Genomic DNA, 15,606 nt, shown 5'->3' on the forward strand with positions numbered 1-15,606 from the left:
ACCCCTTGGATGAGGTGCCAGTCTCCCAGCCCCCCACCACCACTCACGTGAGGGTGACAGTGAAGTGGAAGCGCTGGCGCAGCCCCCGGAAGGTGACGAAGGAGCGGGCAGGGAAGCTGCGGCTGCTCATCTCGCAGTAGGGCTTCTCGTAGTCCCCTGAGGGGCAGTCGCACTTGAAGCCCCCAACCAGCAGATTGGTGCAGGTGCCTCCGTTCTTGCAGACGCCTGGTGTGCAGCGGCCCAGGCGGGCGTTCACCTCACAGTGCTCTCCTGCGGGCAGGAACAGCCGTCAGGGCAGTGCCAGGGACCGCCCCCCCCATCCCAGGGCATGTGCTGCTGGTCCCTGGCTGGCTCTGAAAGCCAAGGACACAGCACCCTGCTGCACCCAGCCCCCAGGAGCTAATCGTTCTGCACCAGATAGCACCCCTGGCTCAAGCCCTCCCAATTCTCCGGCCCCTCAAATGCCCCACCAGCCCCAAGCAGCTCTCCACTGCCACGCACCTGGCACACGCCGTCATGCAGAGCCCGTGTCCCTTTGGGCTCTGGCCGGCCTCATGCCCCAGGGCCTTTGCCAGGCAGGCAGCGGTGCTCCTGGCTTTATGCAGACCCCCCGCCACGCCCATGTACCAGTGCTGCCAGCTCAGGGAGCCACGTGCAAGGACAAGCCCCTGGCTGTGGGTGGGGCCCAGAGCACGCGCCCTGCTCGGTCAGGTACCCCAGTGCGCCAGGCTGGCTGGACACGGGTTCTGCTGACAGATCCCAAGCTGGAGGCGGCCCCGCTGGAGCGATGCTGGGGAGCAGGCGCTCGCCCCGAGGCTGGGAAAGGGGGTGCTGCAAGGCTCGCTAGAGTGAGGGCATGGCAAGTTAAAAACAGGGCGGGGATGTGCACTTTTTGGGACAGGCAGGACGCAGGTGGCAGCACTTCACACGAGAGGGGGGCCTGGGAAGCTGGGGCTGGGGCAGGCCAGAGGGCAGGACTCCCCCTCCTGGGTGAGAGGGGAGTGGGCAGGCAATGTGGCCTGGAGCACTGGCCTGCACACAGAGGAGCTGGGTTCTGTACCTGCCTTTGCTAGGAGACCTTGGGTGATTCCCCCGCTCTGTGCCTCAGTTTCCCCCAAACAGGGATAAGGACCCTGTCCACCTTGTGACGCATTCAGAGCTCTACAATGGGAAAACGCCATTACCCCCCTTCTACAGATAGGGAAATCGAGGTCCAGAAAGCTGGCCTGAATTTCAATTCCAGGGGTCCTGTGCAAGGCCCATCAGCCGTATGCGCAGCTCTGGTTGGCGGCTCTTCCTGCCGTCAAGCAGGCCCCTGAGCACACAGCAGATAAAATAATCCAGGGAACAGAGGTCTGGGAACGCGCAGAGATGGAAGTGCTGCCTCGGCGCCCCAAACCCGCGGCCCAGCTACCCACCCTGCTTTGCTCCGCCTCAGGGGCACTAATGGGATGCTCATCCGACCAATCACACGCTGCACGCAGCCCAGCACCATCCCAGCCCCTTAAACAGCAGGTGCTTTTAACCCCCGCTATCCCGCTGCCTCCTGCCGCTCAGACAATGACCAGGCCTATCAGATTCGCTGCACCCCTGTAAGGGGGAGGAGCTTTGGCTGGGTACCAGTGCCAGATTCCACGGGGACTGGCAGCATCCCGGGCACTAGTAAATCTAAGGACCAAATTCTTAGCTGGTGCAAATTGGCGCAATGGGGCTGCACCAGCTTACGCCAGCAGAGAAATGGGCCCACCCTTGACGTGCCAGCAGCCTGGAACCCCACAGAATCTGGGATTAATGACAACAGCAGCTCTGGTCCAGCTGCTCCTCCAGCTCTAAACAGCCAGCGCATTCCCAGTCCAGAGACCCTGCACACACCAGCCCCATGCTGCACTGCAGTCCCGCAGCCAGGAGATCCTACAACAACAAGCCCGTCTGTACACAGTCCGGCTCACATGACAGACCCGACAACAACAAGCCCATGCACATGCCCGAAAAGGAGTAACCATTGTGGTGACCGTTTTATCCCCAGCAGCAAGGGGATGAAGCACTGAAGGGGCCTGGCTGAAATCTGCCGAGAGCTGGTGGAGCAGGTCACTCGTGATCACAGGCCCACACGTGCTGCCGTTGTTTGCTGGCTTAGGTCCTTAGCCTGGTAATTGTGTGGGGCAGGGGCTGTCGCTCCCTGTCTGTGCCATGCCCACCCGATGGGGCCTCAACGTGCTGCTGGACACCCAGGTTTAGGGTAACCAGATGTCCTGATTTTATAGGGACAATCCCGATTTTGGGGTCTTTTTCTTATATAGGCTCCTACTACCCCCCACTCCCTGTCCAGATTTTTCACATTTGCTGTCTGGTCATCCTACCCAGGATCAATAACACTAATGGCCGGGGGCTGGGCCAGGGCTGCCGGGGAGGGACCCAGGAGCCGGTGCCTTGGGAAGTTGTCGATTTATGGCTGTTTCTATGAGAGGAGGCACCAGGAATCACCAAGAAACAGATGAAACCTTTCAGCTGCAGCTAATACAAACTAATGCGTGAGGCGATCACTTCAGCACTGCACTAATGCACGAGTGGGCGATGCGCCGGACAGGCAGGCCGGGGCCAGGGCTGGGATTGGTTTCTTTGCCATGACTTTGGCTGTCAAAGACAGAGATTTTGAACAAGCGATTGCAAGACGTGCCCCGGGGCAGACTCCACCCACAGAGCCAGGGATGCAGCTGGGACCCCAGTCAGGCGTGTGCCACGCAGAGACCGTCCCTGTGCCCGGGGCGGGGCGGGCAAGGAACTGGCACGTTGGGAAGTAACCCCCTGCCTTTTAGCATGGCTACTGAGAGGCACTTCGCCCTGCTTTATTATTCCAAACGCACCCCACAGCTCCAGCTTTCTAACTTCCTGCGCAGGCCGGCACCTCCCAGAGGGCCCCTTGGCTGGGCCAATGTCCCCCCTTCTTCCCCCCATGGCTTGCTGTCTTTGGGGTTTCCCAGCAGGGCAGTGGGAGGGGGAACCTGCCGTGTGGCTCTACAGTTTCACCGCGGGGCCACCTGAGTGCGGCACGCCAGGGACCCTGAGCACAGCCCAGACAAGCCCAGCTGGTATGGATCACAGGGGGCACAGGGTTCCCTGCAGAATGAGCCCCCCCAGCCTGTGCCCAGGTCTCCTCAAAAGCAGGCGTTCAGAAGTGCTCAGCACCCAGCAACTCCCATTGGGACCCTTCTCACTGGGGGCATTCTCCATTGCCCCAGTGGGGGAGGGGGAATTCTCCATTGCCCCAGTGGGGGAGGGGGATTCTCCATTGCCAGGGAGCTCACAGCTTTCTACAGTCCTGGGTCACACTCCCTTCAGCGCCATCACCCTGGCTACAGTTGGGGAAACTGAGGCACAGAGCGGGCTAAGGGCTAAAAAGAGAATTTGTGACCCAGCCAGGGAGAGAACCCAGGAGTCTCAACCCCCTGCCCCCACCCTGACACCACTCCTCTCCTAGAGCTGGGAAGAGAACCCAGGAGTCCTAGCTCCCAGCCCGCACTGCTTAACCACCAGACCTCCCATGTCTCTCCCAGAACTTGCCAGAACCCAGAAGTCCTTCCTGCAGCCATGTGTTCTAACCACTAGTCCCCGCATCCCCATGTCCATCCCAGGTGATGGGCGGGGCGGGTTACTGACACCCAACCTGCGGTGCCAGCAGCCTCCTAGGGCAGGGCTCGGGGGCAGGCAGTGCCAGGGACACTGGGGGATGCCAGGGCCTGGTTTACTGGGGTCCTGGGTCTGCAGTGGGTATCACAGGGGCACGCCAAGCAGTTATGCCACTGCTGGAGTTTCGGGGTCACTAGTTGCTGGGGTGCACAGGGATGCGTGCTGGCAGCTGTGGAGCATGTCTGAGGGGAGGGAGGGTCTCTGGGAGGTTTTTCTGGGCTGGGCTGGGGGTGTCTGTGTGCAGGGTAATGGTTTGGGGGTTCACCCGCTGGCCCTGGAAGATGGGACTCTCTAGGCAGGGCTCCTGGGGGGCCAGGCAGGGGGAGGAGCCCTCTGGGGTGGGGTGAAGTTGGGGTCACCAAGGGGCAGGAGTTTGGGGGCAGTCAGAGCGCACCAGGGCGCAGACTGTGCTGGATGCCTCACAGCCTGTCCCTCAGCACCCCAAAGCCAGACACCCCCACATTTCACCCTCATGTCACAGCCCCTTATGGCATCAAATTCACTCCTCCCCTCCCCTATCGGCCCCCCACTCCTCCCTCCCATCCCCAGTCCTCCCCCCAGAGGATTTTGGGAAGGATCTCCATCCCCAGCCTCTCCGTGTCCTGCCCTAATAACCAGTTTCAGTTTCCAGGGAAACTGATGCTCCCCCCCATCCCCGAAAGGAACCCCGCCCCTCCCCCACCTGCAGAGGGGAGCCCAGGCTGGCGCTGGGATGACCCAGCTTGGGCCACGGGGGATGCAGTGCGGGGGGGGAGCTGCTCCTCTGGCTCAGTGTCACCAGCTAACAGGGGCTCCCCAAGCAATAGGTCACCAGGGGCCCCGATCCCAGGGCAGTCGCTGAGAGCCCCCCTCACCCCCCCGCCCGCTCACTCTCACCGCACGGCCAAGGTTCCTGGGGGCCCTTCCTAGCTCTGGGCCTGGCTGCCCCGGCCGTGGTGCTGAGCAGCTCTCCCAGCCACGCCACAAGCCCTGGCGCACTGAGCGACCCCCAGGAGCCCTTCCCCGGGCAACGGAGCCCAGTCAGGCGCCGAGCCAACCCAGCCTGGGCACCACGCCCCCCTCTAGTCTCCCCCTCCCCAGGCCACAGGGCCGGAGACTCAGAGCCTGGGGGGGGGTCGCCAGATGGGGGTGGGGGGGAGGCCAGGGCATGGGTTGGGTGGTGTCCCTGGGTGGGAGCAGGCCAGACACTGGGCATGGGCAGCCCAAGCTCTTAGTCGCCACTAAGAGGGGGCAGAGCAGGCCGGGGGCTCGGGCTTAGAACGAGAGGCTGCTGCGTCCTCAGGCTGCGGCTGGACAGCCCCACAGGCGGGGGCAGTCTGGCCAGTGCAGGAGGCTGCCCCACGGCTCGCAGCGCAGCGTCCAGCAGAGCTCAGCGCTCCGGCCCCGGCTCCAGCTCCCGGAGAATCTACTCACGGTGGGGACACTCCACCGCAGTGCTGGGGCTGGGGCAGAGACCCCGCCTCGGTAGGCTGACCAGCGAGCAAGTGTGAAAAATCGGGACGGAGGATGGGGGATAATAGGAGCCTATAAAAGAAAAAGCCCCAAATATGGGGACTGTCCCTATAAAATCAGGACATCCGGTCACCCTATGCCTAGGCCATGGGACTCAGGGACACGCCCACGACCCAGGGGCACTCTCCCACAGGGACACACCCCTGCCCCAGGGAGACACACCCCTGGATCACAGGGACATGCTCCTCAGGGGGACATCCCCCCACCCCACAGGGACACACCCCTGCCCCACAGGGACACGCCCACGATGCAGGGGCACCCCCCCACAGGGACTCACCCCTGCCCCATAGGGACATGCCCCCGGCTCACAGCGACATGCCCAACAGACATGAGATGTGGCCACTGCCCTGGGCTGGATTTGAACTAGTGCCTTGGGGGGGTGAAGGGGGTGAAGGCCCCCCCATTCCCCAGCCCTCCGAGCCAGCCAGCAGAGGCCCCCAGAGGTGGAGATGGATGGCTGGATGGGGGTACGGAGGGGGGTATGGAGGGGGCTGGCCGGATGGGACGGATGGAAGGGGCATGGACGGAGATGGACGGGGGGGGGGGATGGGCGGGGGTGGGCGGGGGGGGGGAAGGGCCGGGGATACGGGGGGGGGTACGGAGGGGGTTGGCCTGACAGTATGGATGGGATGGCTGGTCAGGGGCATGGACAGAGACGGACAGAGGGGGGGTACGGCTGGAAATGGCTGGGCGGGGGTACGGCCGGGGGTATGGAGGAGGGTGGCCGGACGGTACGGATGGGATGACTGGACAGGGGCAAGGACGGGGACGGATGGACAGAGGGCGGAACGGCTGGAGATGGCTGGGTGGGGGTACAGCCGGGGCTGGCTGGACAGAGGCTTGTGTAGGGATAGACAGAGGAGCCCTTCCCGCCCCGGCCCGGCCCCTCTCCCACTCACCGGTGAAGCCGGCCTGGCAGTGACAGGTGTAGCCGCCCTCCCGGCGGTGGCAGCGCCCATTGTGGCCGCAGGGGCTGGAGTAGCACAGGTCGATCTCGCTCTCGCAGTAGTGGCCAGTGAAGCCGGCGGGGCAGCGGCAGCGCAGGCCGCTGACAGGGTGGATGGGCCGGAAGAGGACAGTGGCGGAGGCCAGGAAGGGCGCGGAGCTGTCGAAGCGCAGCACGGAGACGCAGCGCATGTAGTTCTCGCAGGGCTCCCGCAGGCAGATGTTGTCGTCGAAGGGCAGCACCCGCTGCTCGGAGATGGCGGCCAGCAGTGTGCGGTTGAGGTAGAGCCGCTCCTGCAGATCCTGGGAGGGGATGTAGCGCCCCCCGCGGGTCCCGCCCGGCAGCAGCACCGACAGGCTGACGTTGAGGATGTGGGCGGCCGGCACGTCCGTGTCGTTCTGGATGTTGAAGAGCACCACATGGTGGCGGGGGGCCGAGAGCACGGCCGCCACCCCCTCCAGGAAGAGCACCAGCAGCGGTGACAGGAACCGCTCCGGGGACATGTTCTCCAGGCGCAGCGTGATGCTGTTGGTCAGCATCTCGTCCGTGACGATGGTCACCTGCAGGGTGCACTGAGCCGCCACACTGTGCACGCCGTCTGCCGAGAGACGAGGGCAAGGGGTGAACGGCGCCCGGAGGGGCTGGGGCTGAGCCTGCCACGGGAACAGGCTTTCTACAGCTCCAGAGTCCACCAGGGCTGGGATAGCAGGTGCTGCGGGTCGGGAGTGAGGGGCACCGGCAGAGCTGGGGGGTGGGGAAGCCCAGGGCTGGGATAGCAGGTGCTGCGGGTCGGGAGTGAGGGGCACCAGCAGACCTGGGGGTGGCCGTGGGCACACAGGGCACATGGGTTGTGTCTTCAAACAGGCTCCCAGGCAGTGGTGCCAGGACACCGGGCTGCCCTCTGCAACCTCCAGCCTGCTGGTCCCCGACCGTGTCCCGCCCTGCCCCCGCGCAGCCCCTGCAAGGCCTGGGGCTCAGAAGGGGCATTTCGGCGGGTGCTCTCCTGCACATGAGGCCAGCAGCTGTGGGCCAGTGGCCCAGGGCCAGCAAGCGCCAAGCAGGGCTGGCGCAACCCATTAGGCGGCTAGGGCATTAACATTTGGGGAGCAGCGACCGCGGCAGCCGGATCTTCGACAGCCCCGGTCGTCAGTGGTATTTCGGGGGCGGGACCTTCCACCACCTAGGGCGGCAAAAACGCTGGCGGCGCTCCTGGTGCCAAGGCAGATGGCTGGCAGCCAACACCCAGTAGGAACCACTTCCCCAGCAGCTGGGAGGCCTTTCTCACACGCTGGACCTCACTGGGGACTCCCTCAACTCCTAGCTCACATCAGCCTGTGGCTACCAGGTTATGCCCCCTGGCTAGTCGGTATCTGCCTGGCTCCCAGCCCAGGGGACATGACAGACCACGCTGCCAATCACTGACCAGCCTCACTGGAAACCCAACAAAAACCTGCTGTGCCAGGGTCTGAGACTGTTTGCTACAAAACCCCCCGGCACATACCACCGGCCTAGCGCAGAGGGCACGAGGAATGCCCCAGCACAGCCCCCACACAGACAGACAGCCCCAGCGCAGCCCCCACACAAACAGACAATCCCAGGCACAGCTCCTGGATGGATGGATGCCGGGCTCATCCCCTGGACAGACAGACTCCTGGGCACAGGCCCCACCCGTCCATGGCCCCAGCCTGCCCTTCCTAAGCAGGGAACTGGGGGCGGCAAAAGGAGGGCAGGAAGAACAGCTGGCTCTCACCAGTGCACCACAGGCGGGCGGGTCAGCATCAGTCCTAGGTGACAGATGGGGAAACTGAGGCCCAGAGGAACGCAATTTGCCCCAGCTCACGCAGCAGGTTGGGGGCAGAGCAGGGAATAGGACCCAGGAGTCTAAAGGCCCTGTCATTGCTGCTTCTCCAGCATGAGGTTAATTCCCACCCCAGCTCCAAGGGCTGCCACCTGGGACAGACTGGGGGCAAGGGGGAGGGGGAGAGGCCAGCAGGGGCTAAGCAGGGCGAGTGGAGCTGCTCTCTCATCTCCAGCCCCCGAGCCGGTCTAACCCCACGCGCCCCCCAGGCTCCCAGAGCTGGTCCGCCCTCACCGGCCCCCCCAGAGCCGGTCTTTCCCCCCCACTCCACCCTCCAGAGCCAGTCTACCCTCACCAGGCGCTGCCCATCTCATCTGGGTCCAGCAGCTCAGCCCCAGCCGCGCTCTGTGGCAGGTTAGTTCTGGCCACGGGAGCCGCCCGTCTAGCTGACCCCCGGGAGTTAGCCTGCACGAGTTGCCCCCTGGGGGGCAACTGGGGGGCACTGAGGGGAAGGGTCACATGCTGCATGCGGGGCTCATCGCGCTTCTCCATAGCAGTGAGGCTTCTCTCTGTGGAAAACCTCCCTCAAATAGAAGCAGTGTGGGGCTATGACACACAGCTGAGCATCCAGCAGAGGGCAGCAGTCTCTGTCTCTCTCTCTTTCACACACACACCAGTTCATCACAACTCTTAGCACTGTTTCAACCAGGGACCTCAAAGCACCGTGCAAAGGCGGGTCAGTAGCATCACCCCCACTGGACAGCTGGGAAACTGAGGCACAGTGTGTATCTGAAGAAGTGAGTATTCACCCACAAAAGCTCATGCTCCTATACGTCTGTTAGTCTATAAGGTGCCACAGGACTCTGCTGCTTTTACAGCGTGGGAGTGACTCACCTGATGTCACTCAGGAAGTCAATGCCAGAGTCCTGATCTAACCACTAGCCCTCACAGCCCTCCCCCCCTCTCCACCCCGAGCCAGGGACAGACCACAAGAGTCCTGACTCCTAGCCCTGTACTCAGTCCAGACCACAAAAATCTGAAGGCACCTTCCTTAGGAATGGGGACTTTGCCCTGGTGCCAACATCCACATTCCCCCTTCCTCACGTGTGCCTCCCCGCAGAGGTGGCTGCAGCCCAGCAGCACCATGTCATCTTGGCAAGGAGCCACTCCTGGGCACCGTGACATTTCATTGTGGAAACGCAAGGCGAGGCTCCAGCACCTGAACTGAGCGAGGGGGCTGAGCCGGGGGACTAACAGATGCCCCCGGACAGGGTGAGGCACTGAGGAGGCATGCACACAGAGCCTGGAGAGCAGAGTTACACATCTATGCAGTCCTGCCTGCCTGAGGCTCCAGAGAGCTGCCCCCAAATACCTGTCTCAGGGTGATGTGAACTGCTCTCATTCACTGCTGCTGGTGTTCACTCTGAAGCCTAATGGTGACACGTTCAATCCAGGCCTGGCTGTTTCACTGCCGGTCAGTTCTGCAGAATCTTTCTGCCCGTCTGGGGTGGAGCCTGGATGTATGTGAGAGGGGCCTGAGGGTCGAGCTTAAGGGGGAAAGGATTGAGGCCCTGGCATAGTCCATGGGTCCTATTTCCAAAGCTGCGACGAATCAAACACAATAGGAGGGGGGCCCGGGGTCGTGACCTCACCAAGGAGGTCAAAGATCATCACCCCCACCAGGCTGCAGCAGAAAATGAGGAAGGGCCACTTGGCCCCACAATGGCCCCGCCTGAAGAGCGGGGAGGCCATGTGCAGGGAGCCCATGCCCACACTCCCCCCCTTCCCCGACCTATAGAGCATGGGGGGCAGAGCGGCCATGTCACACTCCCCTGCAGGAGATATTTACTGAGTGCCCAGCACCCAGCCCATGTCTGTCTCAGCTACATCCATCCTGGAATTCACTCCCCCCCCGCCCCCCCCCCCCCCCTCCAGGCCCCCGATTCTCCTGCTCCAGCAGGCTGATCCCCTCCCCTCAGCCCCTCCTTACCTGCCCCCCTCTCCTCCCAGATGGGACATTCCTGAGCCAAGCCCCCCCTGACACCCCACACCCCGGAGCAGGCAGCTGTTCGCTCAGCAAACACGGGGCCCTGGGTGCCCAGCGCTGAAGGGCTCTTGGGCTGGAGTGCGGATGCCTCAGATGCCTGGGGCAGGGGCTGACAAACACTCCTGGCCACAGGGGCCTTTTCACACTCCACACCAGGTGGCCTCCCTGGGCCTGGGATAGTGGGGCTGCTGGTCAGGAGTGAGGGGCACCAGCAGAGCTGTGTGTGTGTGGGGAGCCCAGCACTGGCTTAGCAGGGGGCTGCGGGTTAGGAGTGAGGGGCACCTGCAGAGCTGGGGGCTAGACGGAGCCCAGGGCTGGGATGGCAGGGGCTGTGGGTCGGGAGTGAGGGGCACCAGCAGAGCTGGGGGCTGGGGGGAGCCCAGGGCTGGGATGGCAAGGGGCTGTGGGTCGGGAGTGAGGGGCACTGGCAGAGCTGGGGGGAGCCCAGGGCTGGGATACCAAGGGCTGCGGGTTGGGAGTGAGGGGCACCTGCGGAGCTGTGTGTAAGGGGAGCCCAGAGCTGGGATGGCCGGGGCTGTGGGTCGGGAGTGAAGGGCACTAGCAGAGCTGGGGGGAGCCCAGGGCTGGGATGGCAGGGGCTGTGGGTTGGGAGTGAGAGGCACCAGCAGAGCTGGGGGGAGCCCAGGGCTGGGATAGTAGGGGCTGAGGGTTGGGAATGAGGGGCACCAGCAGAGCTGGGGGCTGGGGGAAGTCCAGGGCTGGGATGGCAGGGAGCTATGGCTCCCCCCAGCTCTGGGATAGCAGGGGCTGTGGGTTGGAAGTGAGGGGCACCTGTGGAGCTGTGTGTGGGGGGAGCCCAGGGCTGGGATGGCAGGGGCTGCGGGTCGGGAGTGAGGGGCACCCGCAGAGCTGGGTGGAGCCGGCTCTAGCAGACCCTCCTGAAATATGCACGTTTTCCTAGCTCTATTCATTGTTTGACAAAGGACAACGGCTGTCATGGCAACTGCCAGCGCATCTCCCCTGCGCCCACAGGCAGGGCCCCGGGCTCAGCAGGGCCCAGGCTCGGAACCCCTCCTCCTCCTGCTGCAGGGGCTGAGAGCAAGGCTGGCACCAGGCAGTGCCGGCACCAGGCAGTGCCCCATCTCCCCCTGCTCCTGGTGCACTGTGCTAGGGCCCTTCCCTCCATCAGACAGGGGAGCAGGGTCTGGCGCAGACAGCCCAGGCTGAGGGGCTCTCAGGGCCCTGGGGGGCATAGCCCAGCCTGCCCTTCCCAGTCCCGACCCCAGGGCAGAGCCAGCTCTGCCTCATTGCCCAGGCCCTGTGCTGGGACAGCCCGTAACCCAGCTCCTCTCTGCAGCCCCCGCTCAGTGGCCCAGGCAAAGAGCCCCACTGTGAAGACACCTGGCCTGCGCTGAGCCCCAGTGAGCTCATTACATGCAGGGCCCAGCGAACAGAGCACAGATGGTACCAGCCTGCCCTGGAGCAGGACCAGCAGCCCAGAGACAGAAGGTTCTGCTGGCCCAAGGCTGAGCCTGGCTGGACCGAGGGGTGATGCCACATCCCTGCACCCCTCATCTTCCCCTGCCGGCTCTGACGCCAGAGGTGTGTCCTGGAGCGCAGGCCCCTGCCCAGTGACCCAGCCCTGCGCTGGCTTCCTAGGAATCCCCCCAGCGCAGTCCCCAATTGCCCAGCCTGGGTGGCTCCTGTGCCAGGCCGGGCCCAGCCGCTCACTGGTTCCGTGCAGCCTCACAGAACTTCCCCCTCGGCCACAGCGACTTGGAGCTCACGCGCCAGCATCAGGCGTCCGCTCGGCTCCCCAGCACACAGGGGTTCAGTGAAAAGCTGGTCTGAGTCCACAGGGGTTCGGAACAGCCCAAACCCAGCTAGAGACAAAGGCTGAGCGCACACAAGGGTCCCCCTAGCCCCCAGCTTGCCACAACTCTCCCAGTTCCCCTCAGTCCCAACCCGCAGCCCCCTGCTAGCCCAGCCCTGGCCCCCCCACAGCTCTGCCGGTTCCCCTCACTCACGACCCGCAGCCCCTGCTAGCCCAGCCCTGCCCCCCTCAGCTCAGCCAGTTCCTCTCAGTCCCAACCCACAGCTCCTGCTAGCCCAGCCCTGGGCCCCCCTCAGCTCTGCCGGCCCCGACCCGCAGCCCCCTGCCCACCCCCCCCAGCTCTGCTGATACCCTGTCTCCCTCACTGCTGGGGCCAGAACAAGAAGCACGGGTGTAAATTGCAGTGAGGCCGGTTTAGGCTGGAGCCAAGGAAAACGGCCTGCCAGGGCAGTCCCACCCAGGGAAGCTGTGGGATCCCTGTCATGCGGGGCTGAGTCCAGGCTGGACAAATGCCTGCCGGGGTGGTAGAGGTTCCCTTGGCCCTCCCTCAGCGCCGGCTGCTGGGCTTGGTGACCCCTGCGGCCCCTCCAGTCCCACCTCTCTGTGATCAGACGGCCGTTTGGGGAACACGCCCAAACCCAGTGTCATGCCACATGCCAGCCCAGTGAGATTCGAACCCAAGTGTCCGGGGACTAATGGCCAGTGCTCAAGCCCCACAACCTCCTGGCTCAGTCTTCTAACCTGCCCCATGGGGGCCCTGCCAGCCCCCTATAGCCCAGTGACTGGTGCTGCCAGCCCTCCACTGCCAAGCAGCTGCCAGCCCCAGCCTCTTTGAGACACTGCCCTGGGGAGAGCGGACAGGCGAGGGAGTGGGAGTGTGCCCCGCTGCCCTCGGCCCCCCGCGTGCCCAGCCCCTGCCCAGCGGCCTGTGGCTCTGGCTGGTCGCGCTGGGTTGCCATGGTGGCCGCAGGAAAGAGCCAGCTATGTAGGGGAGGCTTTTGTTCCTCGGGCTCGGTTCTCTTCTCTCTGACTCATGAGACAAACGCCCCCTTCCCCGGGCAGCAGGACTCTCAGCCTGGGGGGAGGCAGGTGGGGAGGCTGAAGGGGTGGCAAGGGACTGGGGGGCCCACGGGGAACTGGGGAAGGAGCTCTGGGGTGAGTAGGGGAAGGTGACAGATGGGGAGCTGAAGGGGGGTCAGGGGCTGAGGATGGAAAGCTGGGGGAGGCACTGTGGGGCTGGCAGGGCAGGAAGGCCGGTGGGGGAGGAGGAGGGGGAGGGGGAGGGGGAGGGGAGCTGCCCCCATTCTCTAGTCCCTGGCTTATTCTTCCGCTTTCCAACCCGGTGCCCCGAACCCCTTTGTGCCCGGCTGCCCCGCCCCGCCTTTGTGTTGCTGTGCAGGAGAAGAAAGGGCCCCTGCCCCACCCCCCCGGTGTCCCTCCCCCCCATCTCTGGAGGGGTCACAGGGATGTGGCTGCAGCCGGATCCTCTAGCACCAGACTGGGGGGGGGGGGGGGAGAGTGATGAGGATGAGTGATGAGGATGAGGATGTCCCATGTGGATCACCATGGAGACAATGGCCCCATGGTGATGCCCCCATCAGGCACCCACTGCGGGGGGACTGGGGTGGGGACCATCTGGGGCATCAGCCCCCTCCACGTCTGTCCTTGCTGTGTGGCCTTAGGCCCTGCCAGCCCCACACTAGCCTCAGACACATGGGGGGGGGGGCAGACTCACTGACTCCAGCTCTGGCTGGTTACACCCCAAGGACACCCCCCGCCCAAACTCTCCTGCCAGCCCCCCACTCTGTGACTCTCCCCCGGACATGCTGGGTCCTGCCCTGGCCTACCCCACGGGGTACCATGCGAGTCTCTGAGGGCCTGGACGCTGGAGGCCCCTGGCAGAAGGGAGGTTCCTTGCTGGACTCAGACCAGGCCGTTGCTGGGCACAGCACCGGGCTGGGCAGGCCGACAGAGCTGGGCCCGAGGCCTCGGTGCCTAGCTCAGGACTTGGTTGCACCAGCGCCAGAGGGGTTAAAGGAGGTACCCCAAGGTCCTGAACCCCTCCCACTCCAGACCCCAGGGGTGTAAAGCCCCAAGCCCCAGGTGCCCTCTGCGAGCAGGGGGGCAGCAGAGCCCCGGGATGGCATCAAGGGCACCCCCGGCCCATGCAGCTGGCAGCTAACGCACAGTCCCAGGCCTGGCCAGACTGCGGAGAGATTAACAGCACAATTGAATTACCCGGGGGAGGGTGTCTCCCTGCTCCGCCCCACACAGCCCACTGCCGAGACCAGCTCTGCCAGCGCTGCCCCTGCCCCCGGGAGCCAGAGAGGCAGGAACCATTAATGATCCAGGAGGAACCCTGCCTGTGCCCCCCATAGCACAGCATCCCCACAGCGCCCCACACAGCACAGACCCCACACACACACAGCCCAGTATCCCCACAGCGCAGACCCCTCACACACTGCCCCACACAGTGCAGACCCCCCCACAGCACCCTGCCTGTGCCCCCCACACACAGATCCCCCCACTGCCCAGTATCCCCACAGTGCAGACTCCCCACAAACTGCCCCCCACAGCACAGACCCCACCCCGCCCCCCCCCACCACACAGCACAGCACCCCCCTCAGCACCCTACCTACACCTCCCCAGCACAGCCCCCCACACAGCACAGTGCCCCCTGCAGCCCAGCCCAGCCCAGCTGCCTGGGGGCAGCTGCCTCCGGGATACCAGGGATCAGCTCCGGCTGGCACACAGCCCTGACTCTGCAGTGGAGCAGAGGTGTAAATACCTGCGCCCAGGTCAGGCCACAAAGGCAGGAGCTGGGCTGGGACGCGAAGGGTTATTTTGGCTTCCAGGTGTCAGTAAGACACTGGGATGGGCCAGAGCTAGGAGAAAGGGGCCAAGCTCAGAGACGAGGCTACCGGCCCAATATCCCCCTTCCAGCCGCAGAGGCTGTGCGGCTGGCAGGAGGCACCTGCCAGGCACGGACCAGCCTGGTTCCTGTCAGGCACCGGCCAAGCTGGAGAGGACGAGGACAGGCTGGCATGCCGGCCGGCCCCTGACGTACACACACAAGCCCAGCGCTGTGTCCCAGGGGACATTGGGGTTCCCCACAGTGTCTGCTCTCTCCAGACACCAGCGAGGCCCTGGGGAAGGTGAGAGCCCGACAGGCCGGGGGGTCCAGCCAAAATCGGGGCATTTCAGTGACAGAAAAGCAGCAGCCCAACCATCTCTTGCTCTCCCCAGCTGGAGCATTGTCTGACAAGTCCACTTCCCCGGCCAGCCAGCTCCAGCCAGGGCTCAGCAGGGCCCGGGCAGCGTCTGAACAAAGACCAAGCTAACTGGCCAGCTCAGCACAATGAGTGGCTCCACCAGAGGCCGGCACACGGCCATTACTGCGCTGCTCGATGCTGCAGCCTGGTCATGCCGAGCCCTCGAGAGTCGACCCCGCTGCCAGGAGCCAGGCTCAATCTCACCCCAGCAAAAGGCCCCGCGGCTCCACCGCAGCCAGCCAGCAGCAGGCTTAGCCTGCTGGTCGCTGCTCTGGACCCAGAGCAGGGGGTGAGGGAGGCAGGGCTCAGAGAAGGGCTGGAGGTCAGTGGAGACATGCAGGCGGGAAGGGCCTGGCCCCCGTGTGCCCGCTGATGGGCGCAGGATGAGCAGGACACAGACAGTGGCAAGACTCAGGTGCAGTGCGCAGCACGATGCAAGCAGCACCTGATTGGCAGGTGGGCCAGAGATCCCAGCGCTGCCCTGAGCTTCCCACCTGGGACTGGGCTCCAGCCCTTCCTTTCCTAGAGGGCAGAACCCCCCCCCCCATT

At 64.5% G+C, this 15,606-nt stretch overlaps 1 protein-coding gene across 2 annotated transcripts in view; it reads right to left on the reverse strand.

Moving 5' to 3' along the window:
• CELSR2 (cadherin EGF LAG seven-pass G-type receptor 2) overlaps nt 1–15,606 on the reverse strand; it is a 66,810-nt gene that overhangs the window by 41,656 nt on the left and 9,548 nt on the right. For both annotated transcript variants that reach the window (XM_034767805.1, XM_034767804.1), the window contains exons 2-3: nt 6,099–6,743; nt 48–270 (exon numbers count right to left, since the gene is read on the reverse strand). In XM_034767805.1, the coding sequence (XP_034623696.1) occupies nt 48–270; nt 6,099–6,743 (868 nt within the window). The remainder of the gene's footprint in view (nt 1–47; nt 271–6,098; nt 6,744–15,606) is intronic.

Source organism: Trachemys scripta, chromosome 4, assembly GCF_013100865.1.
Source record: "Trachemys scripta elegans isolate TJP31775 chromosome 4, CAS_Tse_1.0, whole genome shotgun sequence".
Classification (NCBI taxonomy): domain Eukaryota; kingdom Metazoa; phylum Chordata; order Testudines; family Emydidae; genus Trachemys; species Trachemys scripta.